Source organism: Lampris incognitus, chromosome 6, assembly GCF_029633865.1.
Source record: "Lampris incognitus isolate fLamInc1 chromosome 6, fLamInc1.hap2, whole genome shotgun sequence".
NCBI classification, from domain to species: domain Eukaryota; kingdom Metazoa; phylum Chordata; class Actinopteri; order Lampriformes; family Lampridae; genus Lampris; species Lampris incognitus.
The window spans coordinates 34,924,574-34,939,715 of record NC_079216.1 but is presented as its reverse complement, the minus strand read 5'-3'; the positions used below and the strand labels follow the sequence as shown (position 1 = coordinate 34,939,715).

Sequence of the window (15,142 nt, the reverse complement as noted above, 5' to 3'; positions counted from 1 at the left end):
AGGGTAAATATAATTCAATTTGACTAAGTGGTATTCACTGATGGGGTGGAGAATGTGCAATAGTATGTGGAGCGTAATCAATGCTGAATTGAAGAAAGTCTTAAAAAAACCTCCTGTCACCTGAGACATAACAGGAACCATTGATGCACAAGGAAACACTTGCTGAAATTAACTAGCTGAGCGAGCACAGAGCTCAACCCAGCATGGGGGCGGATGGAGAGATGGCTGCCCAGACAAAGTGGGTGAGAGGCAGAAAGAGGCAGAGGTACAGCGACACTGAGTGAAGAGAAAAGCGGAGAACAGAGGGTGGAAATAGGGATAAGGATGAATTGAAGTTAGAGGTGGACAAGGAGAGTGAGCGTGAAAAGAGAACCAGGGATGAGCGATCAGCCATACCAGACAACAGGCCGGTGCTCATGCTTGTCATGCGACCCTCTTGCCACTCACCTGTGGAGGAGAGGGCCAATAGTGTTTTGCTGCTAATGTGCAGCCCAAAAGAGCATGGCAAACCTAAACACCATGGTAAAAAGTTCCTGCATGGACATTTTCATTCCCTATGGGTCTTTCTGAATGAATACTCTTTGTACACTGCAATGTTTCCTTCCTCTGTGGAAAAACAAAACTCATAGGTAGTAAAGCTTGCATTCTTCTTTTATATTTTGTGCCAATGCAATGCTGCCATAATGAACGGAATCATAAATATGATATAGCACAATATCATTCCTTATATTAATTTATCCTTTATGTTTTTCATGCACCGGCATTTGGTGCATATAGTCATCCTCTCTCCTTTTGCTATTTATTTTTATAATCTGTGTCCACTTCACTGAGCATGAGCGTGACGCTTTTGACTCTCGTTTTTGATGTAAATAGATGTGTCTCAGCCTGTGAGCCTGTGAACTCACTACGGGCATGTACACGTATGTACACACACACACACACACACACACACACACACACACACACACACACACACACACACACACACACAAAGATACAGACACAGACACCCATACACAAACATGGAGACATGCAGAGATAGCTACACATTATGAAAAAGAAACTGAAATGATGAAAATAAAAGAACAAAATTAAAATATTAAAGATAGAAAAGCAATGAAACATGCATTTGCAAGTGTTCACCTATGCTTGCACATGCTTGAACGCTCGCTCGCGCGCGCGCGCACACACACACGCACACACACACGCACACACACGCGCACACACACACACACCAGAGTTGAAACAACAGTGAATGAGTTGGGAGGTGATTATGTAACTGAGCCAGGACAGCACATTCTTACATCATCTTTTTGTCATTCTTCAACAGGCCCATTCAGTTGCAGCCACTCATTGATTCTGCCACACATACAGAAACAAACAAACAGACAGGAGGACAGAAGGATAAATGGGACAGACTGACAAACAAAAAGGCAGACTAACAGACAATATAGACAGGCAGGCAAGAATGTACAAAGACACAGTGTATTTTACTCCATCTCTCTCGCTTTTTAACACTATTACACACACACACACACACACACACACCGATGGGCAGAGAGGATAACTGATGAAGAGGGGGTCAAACTAGTGACAGCTCAGAGCTGAGGGGAAAAAAAATCAAAGCAACAGCAAATTTTCCTCATCACCAAACACCCTTGAATTTGCCACAAGAAAGTATTAAATCATATCCATGCACACACCATATTCAGTCTAGAGGATGAGGGTTAATGGGGGAGGAGTCAAGACAGTTACCTGATGGCAAAATCAGTAAGTCTTACACTGCCCCCCCCCTTTTCTCCCCAACTGTAACCGGTCCATTACCCCACTCTTCCAAGCTGTCCCGGTCACTGCTCCACCCCCTCTGCCAATCCGGGGAGGGCTGCAGACTACCACACGTCTCCTCCGATACATGTGGAGTCACCAGCCACTTCTTTACACCTGACAGTGAGGAGTTTTGCCAGAGGGATGTAGCACAATGGGAGGATCACGCTATTCCCCCCAGGTCTCCCTCCCCCCCGAACAGGTGCCCCGACTGACCAGAGGAGGTGCTAGTGCGGCGACCAGGACACATACTCACATCCTGCTTCCCACCTGTTGACACGGCCAATTGTGTCTGTAAGAACGCCCGACCAAGCCAGAGGTAACACGGGGATTTGAACCGCCAACCCCATGTTGGTAGGCAACGGAAAAGACTGCCATGCCACCTGGCCACCACCGTGTTTTAATGTAAAAACTGAATGGAAACGGAAATTCTTGAGCATTCAAATCCTTATTGCCGTGCATTTTTTTCCTTTTGGAGGATGTCTTTCCCAAGTTTTCTCAAAGAGAACAAGCTTCAGAAGAACTCGAGCACATAAACAGCATTTGTATTCCTCTGGCGGCTAATGGCGTGTTTCACCCGGTTGTCATCATGTCAGTTCTGTGTTTACATTTCTCTTCTTTTGAGAATCATGTAATGGGGTTTGGGGCGAGCAAAGCGAGGTCAACATTGACGTCTTCCCTTTGTGACTGTCCCTTTTAACTACAGATTGTTTACCATCTCGTCTTGTTTACTGTCTGTCATTAGGGTGGCTGCTGTTTCACTTTTCCTCTAATTTGGCCAACGGAGACAGCTTGTCATCTAATCGACGTCTTGGCTCATTTTGATATATGCTTATGCTTAATTCAAAGAGAGACCAGAGCATCTGATTTCAAAATTGTGTGCCCCATTTCAGTTCATTTCCCTGAATGGAGCAGAATCATTAATCTGACCCTGGGCCCCATTCTTGGCAAATAACACTAGCAACTCTGTGATTACCGTGATAAAGACTCTGTCTCACTGGAGTCCTCTGTTAACACATAATTATGAACACATAACTGCAAATACAGAGCTAATATATTGTGATATTGTGTGTGTGTGTGTGTGTGTGTGTGTGTGTGTGTGTGTGTGTGTGTGTGTGTGTAAGCATGCATGCATTGGCATGTTTGTGTGTCAGCATGTGTCCGTATGTGCACCAGGGCTGGAGTTTGAATTCAGTCAAATCAGAAAACCCATTTTCTTCAGTATTCGAAGAATAAATTCTGAGTTCTTGCCAGGAAAATGTACGTAGAACTGAATTTGGAATCTAATTTTACAAAAAGATGGGTTGATTTAGTATCATTGATCAGGTTTTGATTTATTTTATATATTTTTTCTGCATTTTTTATGTATACCTTGACAGCTGATGATTGCTTACGGCATGAAACAGGCTTGTACTGTCTCATAAAAATGTACTTGAATCACTGAATTATTTTGCTCCTTATTTGTTGAGCACTTTTCCAACCGTTGAGTGTTTCTTTTAACAAAATTATATATATATATATTTGTATGTATGTGTGTGTGTGTGTGTGTGGTACACACTGTGTGCTACTTACATCAGTGGCTTCTCCAAGCGGCTTCCTAAGGAGCCTACTACCTCTCCCAGGGTGCAGAAGGCCTGACCCAGGAAGTCCTGCATATATGAAATTCCAGATACAAAGAGAGTTTAAAGTGAGGTGTTATAAGATGCAGAGAATATATATATATATATATATATATATATATATATATATATATATATATCAGAGGAGGTTTCTATAAGACAACAGGTGAAGCTGTGCTTCACCAAAAAACAAACAAAAAACAACACATATCACATAAAACATCTCTTTTAAATGCCAACATTTCATTAGAATGACTATTTCCTCTGTGAATCAAACAAAAAAGTGTCATTGTTAAAAAAAATGTGTCGTGGGTATTGTGCAACACAGCGCCCTCCTCAGGTGACACAGGGGTATGTTCTGCTTCACTACCCCAATGTAAGTGAATTTAAGTTGACGTAGTACCTTACACGTTGTTGATTGGACAGTTATGGCTTATGACGCATTTTAATGCCCACCCAGTGAAGCAGTGCTTCATCTAGTCTTTCATCAACCTGAAAATGACTGACACCTGTCTAACCAATCAGAGAACACTAGTTCAACTGTTCTCCAATCTTCATCATACCTTTTGGTATTCCAAGCATGGTGAAAGATAAGATAAGACAGGTAAGAAAAAGATTAACCTAAGATAAATAAGTGATTACTATAGTGGTTTTTTGGTGTTCTTGTGTGTATATATATATATATATATATATATATATATATATAGTAAATATTACAATTAATCTGTTCAGATCTTTATTCATCTTTATATTTGCATTTTTGATCTTGACCTCGTGTAGTAGCCCTGTACTGTAGGCTAATGTTAGTTGTTCTAACTAGCTTAGCTAGCTAAATGCTAGTTTACCTAGCTCCTGTCCTGTCTTATGCAATTTTTGCAAAGAAGAATTGTGAGGGATGCAAACATCGTGGACCGGATCCTACGGGAATCTTTTCACACTTTCTCCAATAAGGAAAAACTTGGAGTGAAGGCACATGGGAGACCAAAGCCCCCCATCAAGCTGGTGCAGAGAGTGGGCTCGGTAAGTCGGAGTTTTAAGTGTTCTAGGTATGACTAGGTGGAGTGGCTAAAGGGGAGTGTGCTAACAAACCGCTTGTATTGCTGGCCTTGCGTGATGTTTAAGTGTGCTGCTGCAGGAGATGGGTGTTCTTCAATGTTTGCAAGAGATGGATTTGAGGATCTACAAAATTTTGACAGCTTTGTTAAGCTTCATAAAAAATCAGAGCATGTCAGTGCAGCCGTGCAATTAAAAGCCTGTTGGGGAAATGTGAGGATTGATACTCTGATTGATGAAGGCAAGCGTCTCTAGTTGGCAAAGCATAATGACACGGTCTGGAAAAACCGTGACATTCTAAAAAGGTTGATTGATTCGGTGCCGTTATTGGGTTGTCAGGAGCAGGCATTTAGGGGTCATGATGAGAGTGAAAAATCCGATAATAAAGGAAACTACAGAGAGATGGCAGAAGTGTTTTCCCACTATGATGATGTTCTGGCTACTCATTTGAAATCAGTGAGGGATGCGTGACAACCCCGGTTTCAGCCCAGCTTCTGCACCATGGCCAGCGACCCAGCACAGCCCAGAAACACACCTGTACCCACTTCCCCCCCTCAACGAGAGGGAGACTGAGCGACACACCTGGCCCCAATCAGAGGCTGAGGAGGAGCCCAAGGATAAAAGGGAGCCAGAGACAGCCGCCAGGGGGCGAGAGAGGGAGAGATAGTTGTGTTGGCTGCCCAGTGTAGCAGCCAAGGAAGACGGGAGCCAGCCGGCTGAGACGAGGCGCAGTACTCCTGTTGAGGGCTTTTCCTTGTGTGTTTTGAATAAATACCCACAGTGGGCTCAACTTGCCGACGGTCTCTGTTTCGTTGTTGGGTCAGGTGCTAAGTTCCCCCATGGCTGTCACAGTTGGTGGAGAATGCGGGCAGCGTGAAACCACTACCAGAGCACCCGATTCAGTGAAGCAGACCGTGAAAAGCCGAAACATGGAGGCAGCAATGCAGTTGCTGATCCAAACCAAGCAGGCTGAGGGCATGGCCACTCTCCAGACCATGGTGGCACAGCTAGGCGTCCGACACACCGCGGCGCTGCCCGGAGGGACAGAAGCCAGCCGTCTCACCAAACAAACACCAGTTGGACAGCAACCAATCAGATGAGGAAACATTTAAACTATAACAACCAATGGGGTAGGTGTTTATGATGCACAGCAACCAATGGAGGGGTAGAATAATTACAACCAATGGGTTAAGGGACTGGGGCTTGTTTTGAAAGGCATTTAGGGACCAGGGCACTGTTGAAATGGTGTACATTTAAAATATAACAAAGTAATTTATGTGAATCATATGGTAGGGTTGTGTTGGGGCACAGTTGGAAGGACAGGCAGTTAAAATAAAATTAAAAAAAACTCTAATAAATGTCATGTGTATCATCTAATGGGGAAGGGAGAGAATAATAAAGATGTTTTACTTACAGTTACAAAGGAGACATTTTTTTCGGTGTCTACAACTGTTGGCCAATTCGTTTCTACTATTCACCTTGCTAGTACCGTGTTGGACCCCCTTTTGCCTTCAGAACTGCCTTAATCCTTCGTGGCATAGATTCAACAAGGTACTGGAAACATTCCTCAGAGAGTTTGGTCCATATTGACATGATAGCATCACGCAGTTGCTGCAGATTTGTCGGCTGCACATCCATGATGCGAATCTCCCGGTCCACCACATCCCAGAGGTGCTCTATTGGATTGAGATCTGGTGACTGTGGAGGCCATTTGAGTACAGTGAACTCATTGTCATGTTCAAGAAACCAGTCTGAGATGATTCGAGCTTTATGACATGGCGCATTATCCTGCTGGAAGTAGCCATCAGAAGATGGGAACACTGTGGTCATAAAGGGATGGACATGGTCAGCAACAATACTCAGGTAGGCTGTGGCGTTGACACCATGCTCAGTTGGTACTAAGGGGCCCAAAGTGTGTCAAGAAAATATCCCCTACACCATTACACCACCACCACCAGCCTGAACCGTTGATACAAGGCAGGATGGATCCATGCTTTCATGTTGTTGATGCCAAATTCTGACCCTACCATCAGACCAGGCAACGTTTTTCCAATCTTCTATTGTCCAAATTTGGTGAGCCTGTGCGAATTGTAGCCTCAGTTTCCTGTTCTTAGCTGACTGGAGTGGCACCCAGTGTGGTCTTCTGCTGCTGTAGCCCATCTGCCTCAAGGTTCGACGTGTTGTGCGTTCAGAGATGCTCTTCTGCATACCTCGGTTGTAATGAGTGGTTATTTGAGTTACTGTTGCCTTTCTATCAGCTCGAACCAGTCTGGCCATTCTCCTCTGACCTCTGGCATCAACAAGGCATTTTCGCCCACAGAACTGCTGCTCACTGGATATTTTCTCTTTTTCGGATCATTATCTGTAAACCCTAGAGATGGTTGTGCGTGAAAATCCCAGTAGATCAGCAGTTTCTGAAATACTCAGACCAGCCCATCTGGCACCAACAACCATGCCACGTTCAAAGTCACTTAAATCACCTTTCTTCCCCATTCTGATGCTCGGTTTGAACTGCAGCAGATCGTCTTGACCATGTCTACATGCCTAAATGCATTGAGTTGCTGCCATGTGATTGGCTGATTAGAAATTTGCGTTAACGAGCAGTTGGACAGGTGTGCCTAATAAAGTGGCCGGTGAGTGTATGTATATATATATATATATATATATATATATATATATATATATATATACACAGTGCTGCTTGAAAGTACATATGTGAACCCCTTGAGCAGTTTAGATGTTTCTGTTGTTTTACCATGATTTTCTTATTTTATCATCACCAGTTTTTATGTATGAAATGTCAGATATATGTTTGTCAATTTCATGTACTTGTTTAGTGGGACTTGTTTAAGTAGCCCAAAAACTACATGAAACATGGAATTAGTGTATGTGCAAAAGTAAGTGAACCCCCAGCTGCATTGGTTAAGTCAAGCAGGTAACAGACTTAGGTGAAACACATTTGGGTGCTTAATTAATCATTTAAGCAGACCAATGAAATGAGACATCCTTGGGAAAGGGTTTGGCCTGCACGAATTAAAAGAGAGAGGAAATCAACCAAACCACTGTGGTCCCATACAAATCAACAATGCCGAGAGCAAAGGAGATATCCGAGGACATGAAGAAGTGGGTAGTGACAGCCCATCAGTCTGGGGAGGGCTATAAGACCATCTCCAAAAGATTCCAGCTCCATCCATCCACTGTAAGACATATAATTTACAAATGGAGGGCCTTCAACATGACAGCAACTCTGCCTAGAAGTGGACGCCCATCAAAACTATCACCCAGAAGCACCAGAAAAATAATTAATCAGGTAAAGGCCAACCCACACATCACCTCTAGAGAGTTGCAGACCTCTCTGATAGCATCTGGGACAACTGTGCATGCGTCTACAATCAGACGAAAATTGAATAGCCATGACATTCATGGGAGGGTTGCTAGAAGGAAGCCTCTGCTCTCAAAAAAGAACAAAGCTGCCCATTTCAACTTTGCCAGAGAGCACTTGGACAAACCAGAGGCCTTCTAGAAGTCCATTCTCTGGACAGACGAGTCCAAAATAGAATTATTTGGTCACAATCAAAACCAACATGTTTGGAGAAAAGCCAACACTGCATATGAAGAAAAGAACCTCCTCCCAACAGTGAAGCATGGTGGTGCAAATGTGAAGGTCTGGGGCTGCTTTTCTGCTTCTGGACGACTCCATATTATCCAAGGAACCATGAATTCTCTGGCATATCAACAAATTCTTGACCAGAATCTCTTGCCATCAGTCAGGGAGTTGACGCTGGGACAAAAATCGATTATGCAACAAGACAATTACCCAAAGCATTCCAGCAAAACTACAAAGGAATGGCTTCAGAGAAAGAGGATTCGTACTCTGGATTGGCCCAGCCAAAGTCTGGACCTTAATCCAATTGAAATGTTGTGGCGAGACCTGAAGAAGTTGGCACATACCAGATGTCTCTCCAACCTCTCTCAACTGGCGGAGTTCTGCAAGGAGGAGTGGGCAAAAATCCCCATAAGCAGATGCAAGAGACTGGTTAGTGGTTACAGAAGACGTTTGGTTGAAGTAATGGCTGCAAAAGGAGGAGCCACAAGCTACTAATACAAGGGTTCACATACTTTTGCACATGTTAAATTTTCAGTTTTTGTGAAATAAACCACCTTTGTTGAATTAAATAATGAAAATATATCTTTTTTGTGTGTGTCCATTATTTGGAAGGTGTGCTTTACAAATTGGGATTTGGATGTATGTGTAATAAGCTTATCTTAATGTTTTTTACAAAAACATTGACCATGTCTGGAGGGTTCACAAACTTTCATGCAGCACTGTATATGGTGGAGTTGGTACTGTGAACTTTGAAGGTCAATTGCTGAAACGTGTATTAATAATGTGTGTGTGTGTGTGTATATATATATATATATATATATACACACACATTATTAATACACGTTTCCTGTGTATATATATATATATATATATATATATATATACACACACACACACATATATATACACACACACACACACACATATATATATATATATACACACACACATATATATATATACACACACACACACACACATATATATATATATATATATATATCTTTGGATGGCAGAAAGAGTAGGAGTTAGGTGTGTGTGTGTGTGTGTGTGTGAGAGAGAGAGAGAGAGAGAGCATTCATGTGTGCAGGAGGGGGTTTAATAGAAACTCAAGCAGGGGCTCAATATTCACACTAATACTGGGGCCTGCACTACCAGATTGTGTGTGTGTGTGTGTGTGTGTGTGTGTGTGTGTGTGTGTAAATTTGGGTGTACTTTTGTGTTTGTGTGTGCACGGTGTTGAGTGTGTGTGTGTGTGTGTGTGTGTGTGTGAGAGAGAGAGTATGTGTAAAAGCACTTGACAGATGAGCTGTGTTGAGTCCGGCGGGCAGAAAGCTGCTCTGAAGATCCTTGCCGGTGCTGAGCAGATTCCTCCCCAGCCGGGGTCTCATAACAAAAAGAGACGACAAAAATGCTCTGGCTTCTCTATGAGAACAGCGCTGCTAGCTAGCAGCTGCAGCACAGGGCTCGCTACGCTTCACAAACTCAAAGCTAGGATCTGTGGCGTCTCGGATAAACAGGCTCAGTGGTGGGTTAGTGCTGGCTTGGAAAGGGCAACAACAGGGTTGCCCTTTCAGAAATCCATGTTTGCAAAATAAGCAAAAATGAAACTGGTTTACATAAAAAAAGAGGATGGTGTCCAAAAATAGCAGTCATGATGGTCAGGTAGGACACTAACCCTCATTACAGGGCAAGGTTGAACAAATATTAGTATGGATTTGTTATTATCATCTGCGATGAGATCTTATTCTTAAAAAAAAAAGTCAAAAAGAATATTTCCAATATAATTAACAAACAATGAACAACACTTAAATTTAGTACAAAAGCCAATCAGATTTCAGATTTGTATTTTGTCCTGTTTGGATATTTTGATTCGCATGGTATTAGTTCAGAAACCCATGGTGAATTATAACCTGCAAAAAGAAGGTTTTTTGTCACCAAGGTCTTTGTGGCTCCTAACCTCCTGAATACACTGAAGTACAATAAAATATTGTGTACCAGGAAATTATGATGAATGGGCAGGATTAAACTAACAACATCTAATGAATCTCGGGAACAGAATATACAGAACTTAATCAGATATCTCCTTTCCCCATCACTATTCATCGTCCCCTACAGCCATACATGTATCTGCATGAGGTATTATATGGTGCGTATGGCATAGGAAAACATCTGCTGTGATGGGGAAAAGGCGCCATCAGTGAATATTGGCACTATAACTGACAAGAGAGCTACTGCATTCATATGCATTTTTCCCTTCTTGTTATTTATAGCCAGGCGAGATCGGACAGACACGTGGACATTGGAGCCATCGTTGCATGCCAGATCTCCAATCCCCCACATGCACGGCGACGACAGAACGCATCCAAGCGTCCCTGGCCTTCATGCCGAGAGTGAGTCGTCGTGCTCATATTGCTCGGTGCTCTCAGTGTAAGCCCGGAGGTGAGATGAGGCTGGGCCAAGGCTGGGAAAGGGGATGAGGATGAGGAAGGGTAGGAAGATTGAAAGAGGGCTGTGGATGAGAATATAAAGTGTGAGGACTGAAGATGATGGGATCGGGGTGCTGAAGAGAGAATGAGTAATGGACCAAGGTGGAGCAGTGGATGGTTCATCTGGTCGATGGTCAGGCAGAGACCAAAGGGATGGTGAAATTTGGAGTGAGGGCCCAGAATGGCACTGGAGTGTGATCAAGGATGGAGGGGCGGATGTGAATCCAGTGGTATTTGCGAGTGATATTTAGCTTTTGTTTTATCCCCCACCGGGTGTGTTGTGGTGAGAAACGTTCCTCACCATGGTGGCTGGATAACCAGTGGCGGTACCACTACTAGGCCTTTTCTTTTTCTTCTTTTTTTGTCCTTATTTATTAAAGCTGCCCACAGTAAGATTTTATTTTATAACTCATAGTGCTGGTCACCCCATTGTGGCTGCAGCCACATATGTTTTGTATTGTTTTAAATACATTTTTAAGTAAACTTGCATGTGATGAAGATTCACACTGTTTTGTAGCCTTAGAATGAGATATTTTATTTCATGATATGATAGCTAGCACGGCTCTCACCGTGGGCCGTGATAACCAAAAGGCAACTTACTGTAGAAGATGTAGAGCTTCGTCCTCAATCATGGTGGTACCCATAGGTGGGCAGAGGGGGTGCAATGTATCATAAAATAAAATAAAATGAAATAACTCATCCTAAGCCTACGAGACAGTTTGAATCTTTATCTGATGTGAGTGTACATACTTTGTAATGTATTAAGAAAAACATACAGTGTATATATCCATATAATTTTGTTATCCTGTTTTAATGTTATATCCTTCTCTCACAAAGATGTGTAACTTTTTTATCTCTTTTTTTTTTTTGTCGACATGGTGATGCTAGTCGCATGGCTTGGGTCCTGGGCTGTTCCGGTGGCATCTGGACACTGCTTTGGCATCCTCCTAATTATATTCTTCATATATTTTATAATTCCATTATAATTCAGTTATCCTCTTTCAAGGTTGTATTCTGTAAATTGTGTTTTATTCTGTACACACAACATCCATTGCATGTTGTCCGTCTTGGGAGAGAGATCACTCCTCTGTTGCTCTCCTTGAGGTTTCTTCCTATTTTTTTTTTTGCTGTTAAAGGGGATTTTAGGGAGTTGTTCCTTATCCGATACAAGGGTCTAAGGACAAGATGTTGTGTTGCTGTACAGCCCCTTGAGGCAATTTTTTAATTTGTGATACTGGGTTATACAAATAAAACTGACTTGACTATATATAGATTCATATAGGCTTGTGCTCTTGTGATTATTTTTGATAGGCTGGTTTTAGTTTAATGATAGGCTACAAAAGGGTGGCTATTATTATGGCGGTGGCATGCCCATCCCCGCAGTCAGCATGTTTGCACCACGGTGTTGCAGTTATTGTTTCAGCCCTATTCCCCACAGGTGTCTGACTGGAAAGTTTAATCACAACAGGACAGTTCATATGGCATCAGACAGGCAGAGGTGTACTGTCCAGTTATCATTTGCATACTTGGTGAGTTGTTTTATCTTACTATATGGGAGACTTCACCCATCCGTCAATCTCAGCCTGTAAAAATGAGGGCTAATAACATGTGATCTAGGTCTGACAGGGCGGGAGCATAGAGAACAGGCTGGGCTAGGACTTCCACCTGCCTTCATCTCAGAGAGAGACAAGGGGGCCGTGGCTGAGCAGACAGACCGACAGAGGCTGAGAGGTCATTCTGACCCAGTGGTTGGCTGTCTGACCGTCTGCCTAGCTGCCAGCTAGCTGCCTCCACACCACCTGGCTTACTGTCAGTGACCCGGCTCTGCATGTACACCTCTGTGGTGAGGCTTCAGATGAGCTGGAGAAAGCACTACTGTGGGATACACAGCAACATATTAAACCAAACACAGGTTTTCAGAAGCCTTGGTGGGGAGGAGTAAGATTTCAACAAACATGTTAGATTAGATTTAGAAAAAAAAAATTCGTCCATCGCAGCGACGAGGACCATCAAGTCATCCTGTGATGGATGACTGATGACTTGTGCAATGATTAAAGTGAGGAAGAGCTGCACATCATCAACCCTACTCTCTTGTCTGAGACCACCTACTACCAGTGGCAAGACCAAGCGAGGTGACTGGCAATGGAGACGGATGCAGATTGTTCCTCAGGGTTTGTTCCTGAAGACGAGTATACCCGCAAGGCAGCGGAGGTTTTAAATCAGAGTTTTCTTTCTCCTAGATGAACTGCCTGACAAGGCTAACGAGCTTCATCTACCCGGGAGTAGAGTAGATAAAACTTAACTGATGACATAAATGATAACCATAAATATTATATCAAGTCATTAAGTCAAAATTAAACAGATGAAGAAAGAGGTGTTTGTTGCCAAAGGTTTATGAGATATTTTTTTCCCCTTTTTCTCCCCAATTGTAATTGGCCAATTACCCTATTTTCCAAGCCATCCTGGTCACTGCTCCACCCCCTCTGCCGATCTGAGGAGGGCTGCAGACTACCCCATGCCTCTTCCGATACATGTGGAGTCACCAGCTGCTTCTTTTCACCTGACAGTGGGGAGTTTCACCAGGGGCACATAGCATGTGGGAGGATCATGCTATTCCCCCCTCTCCCCCTCAAGCAGGTGCCCTGAACGACCAGAGGAGGCGCCCCAAACAGGCACCCTGACTGACCAGAGGAGACGCTAGTGCAGTGACCAGGACATATACCCACAACCGGCTTCCCACCCGCAGACATGGCCAATTGTGTCTGTAGGGGCGCCCGACCAAGCCGGTGATCACTGTGTTGGTAGGACATGGAATAGACCACTATGCTAGCTGGACACCCCTTTATGAGAGATTATTTGAGTAATATGAAATTATCAATCCATTAAAAGACAATCATCAATGTAATAATTGTAAAATCTAGCAATAGGAAAAGTCAGCAAAGAACAAAATGAAAGGTTAACATACAGTCCTTTATGTTGTACTGTATGTTAACCTACGAGCAATATTTAATGTATGTCATAAAGTTGACTCCAAGTTATTTCAAGAAGACAAAAACTAAGGAGTGGCTATTTGTTTAGTGTGTTAAAATGGGGAGTGAGGGGTCCTCAGTAATGAAGAGAATAGGCCTATAAAAATCCTGAGTCCACCCCTTAACAGAATTTTATGCCAACACAGTTATTTGTTCACAGACATGTCACTTTCACCTCTTACACTTGCATTCCAGTTGAGAAGATACAAAGCAAATCAAACCGTTTCTGTCCCGTGTGGAAGAAGACAATGGGTAATATGATTTTCCAATGAATGCATCACTGATTACTCAGCAGCTACGGTATAAAAAGAGAAATAGAAGACACTCACATGTTTAGACAGATTGTCGCTCTTGCAGTCCAGATCATATCTATAAAGATAAAGAGAGAGGAAATGTGGTTGGTGAAGGTTTATCAGAGCTGAAGCTGTGACGGTCTGAGAAGTTTATGGAAGTGGGATTGTGTTGGAAGGGATCAGATCCCAAACCAAAATGAGACAAAACAAACAAACAAGCTGGGCAGGGGAAATTAATGATACATGCATCCATCTCTCAAACGCTACTATCAAGGCACCCATGAGCAAGTCATGTGAACGAGTTGCCTCGGTGGTGCGGCTCATTTACCAACAGCAGAAGATCCTGGAAAGGATAATATTCCCTAAATAAAATAAAGTTGAATACAAATTGCTTCCAAGAATTGAAAGTGTTTTTTTTAAGGAAAACCACACTTAACACCACCAATGGCAGGCAGTCCCATCTATGCCACGTTTTTTTGTTTTGGATTTTTCCCCTTTTTTCTCCCAAATTGTATGCAGCCAATAACCGTATTTTTCAAGCCATCCCGGTCGCTGTTCCACCCCTCTGCTGATCCGGGGAGGGCTGCAGACTACCACATTCCTCCTGCAATACATGTGGATTCACCAGCCACTTCTTTTCACCTGACAGTGAGGAGTTTCACCAGGGGGACATAGCGCTTGGGAGGATCACGACATTCCCCCCAGTTCCCCCTCCCCCCTGACCAGGCACCCTGACTGACCAGAGGAGGCGCTAGTGCAGCGACCAGGACACACACCCACATCCAGCTTCCCACCCACAATTGTGTCTGTAAGGAAGCCTGACCAAGCCAGAGGTAACACGGGGAACTGAACCACTGATCCCTGTGTTAGGCAACGGAATTGACCGCTACGCTACCCGGATGCCCAAGTTTTATCTTGAATTTAAAATTTAACTGTGAATTTATAAAAAAAATTCTGAAAAAAAACAAAACCAAAACAAAATAACTACAGTATCTGTACCATACATGTCCCAGAGCCTGTGGAGAAATGTTCACAGAAGAAATTAGAGCGACTATGGTACCAAAGACTCCGTGATCCACCTGCTTTTCAACATGGGTCTCCAGAGAGCAATTCATCTCCCTTAATTTCCCTCCTACCTTGCCCACATGTCACAGCTGTGTCAGCATGCATGTGTGTGCAGGTGTGCAGCGGAGCATATTAGACTCAGAATCTGTTTTGTTTGCCAGGT

At 43.2% G+C, this 15,142-nt stretch overlaps 1 protein-coding gene across 1 annotated transcript in view; it reads right to left on the bottom strand.

Annotated features, from left to right (window-relative positions):
• The window catches only part of LOC130113836 (copine-8-like), a 101,959-nt gene that overhangs the window by 29,660 nt on the left and 57,157 nt on the right, over nucleotides 1–15,142 (bottom strand). Inside the window, exons 5-6 of the mRNA XM_056281500.1 lie at nucleotides 13,951–13,990; nucleotides 3,397–3,473 (exon numbers count right to left, since the gene is read on the bottom strand). Of these exons, the coding sequence (XP_056137475.1) occupies nucleotides 3,397–3,473; nucleotides 13,951–13,990 (117 nt within the window). The remainder of the gene's footprint in view (nucleotides 1–3,396; nucleotides 3,474–13,950; nucleotides 13,991–15,142) is intronic.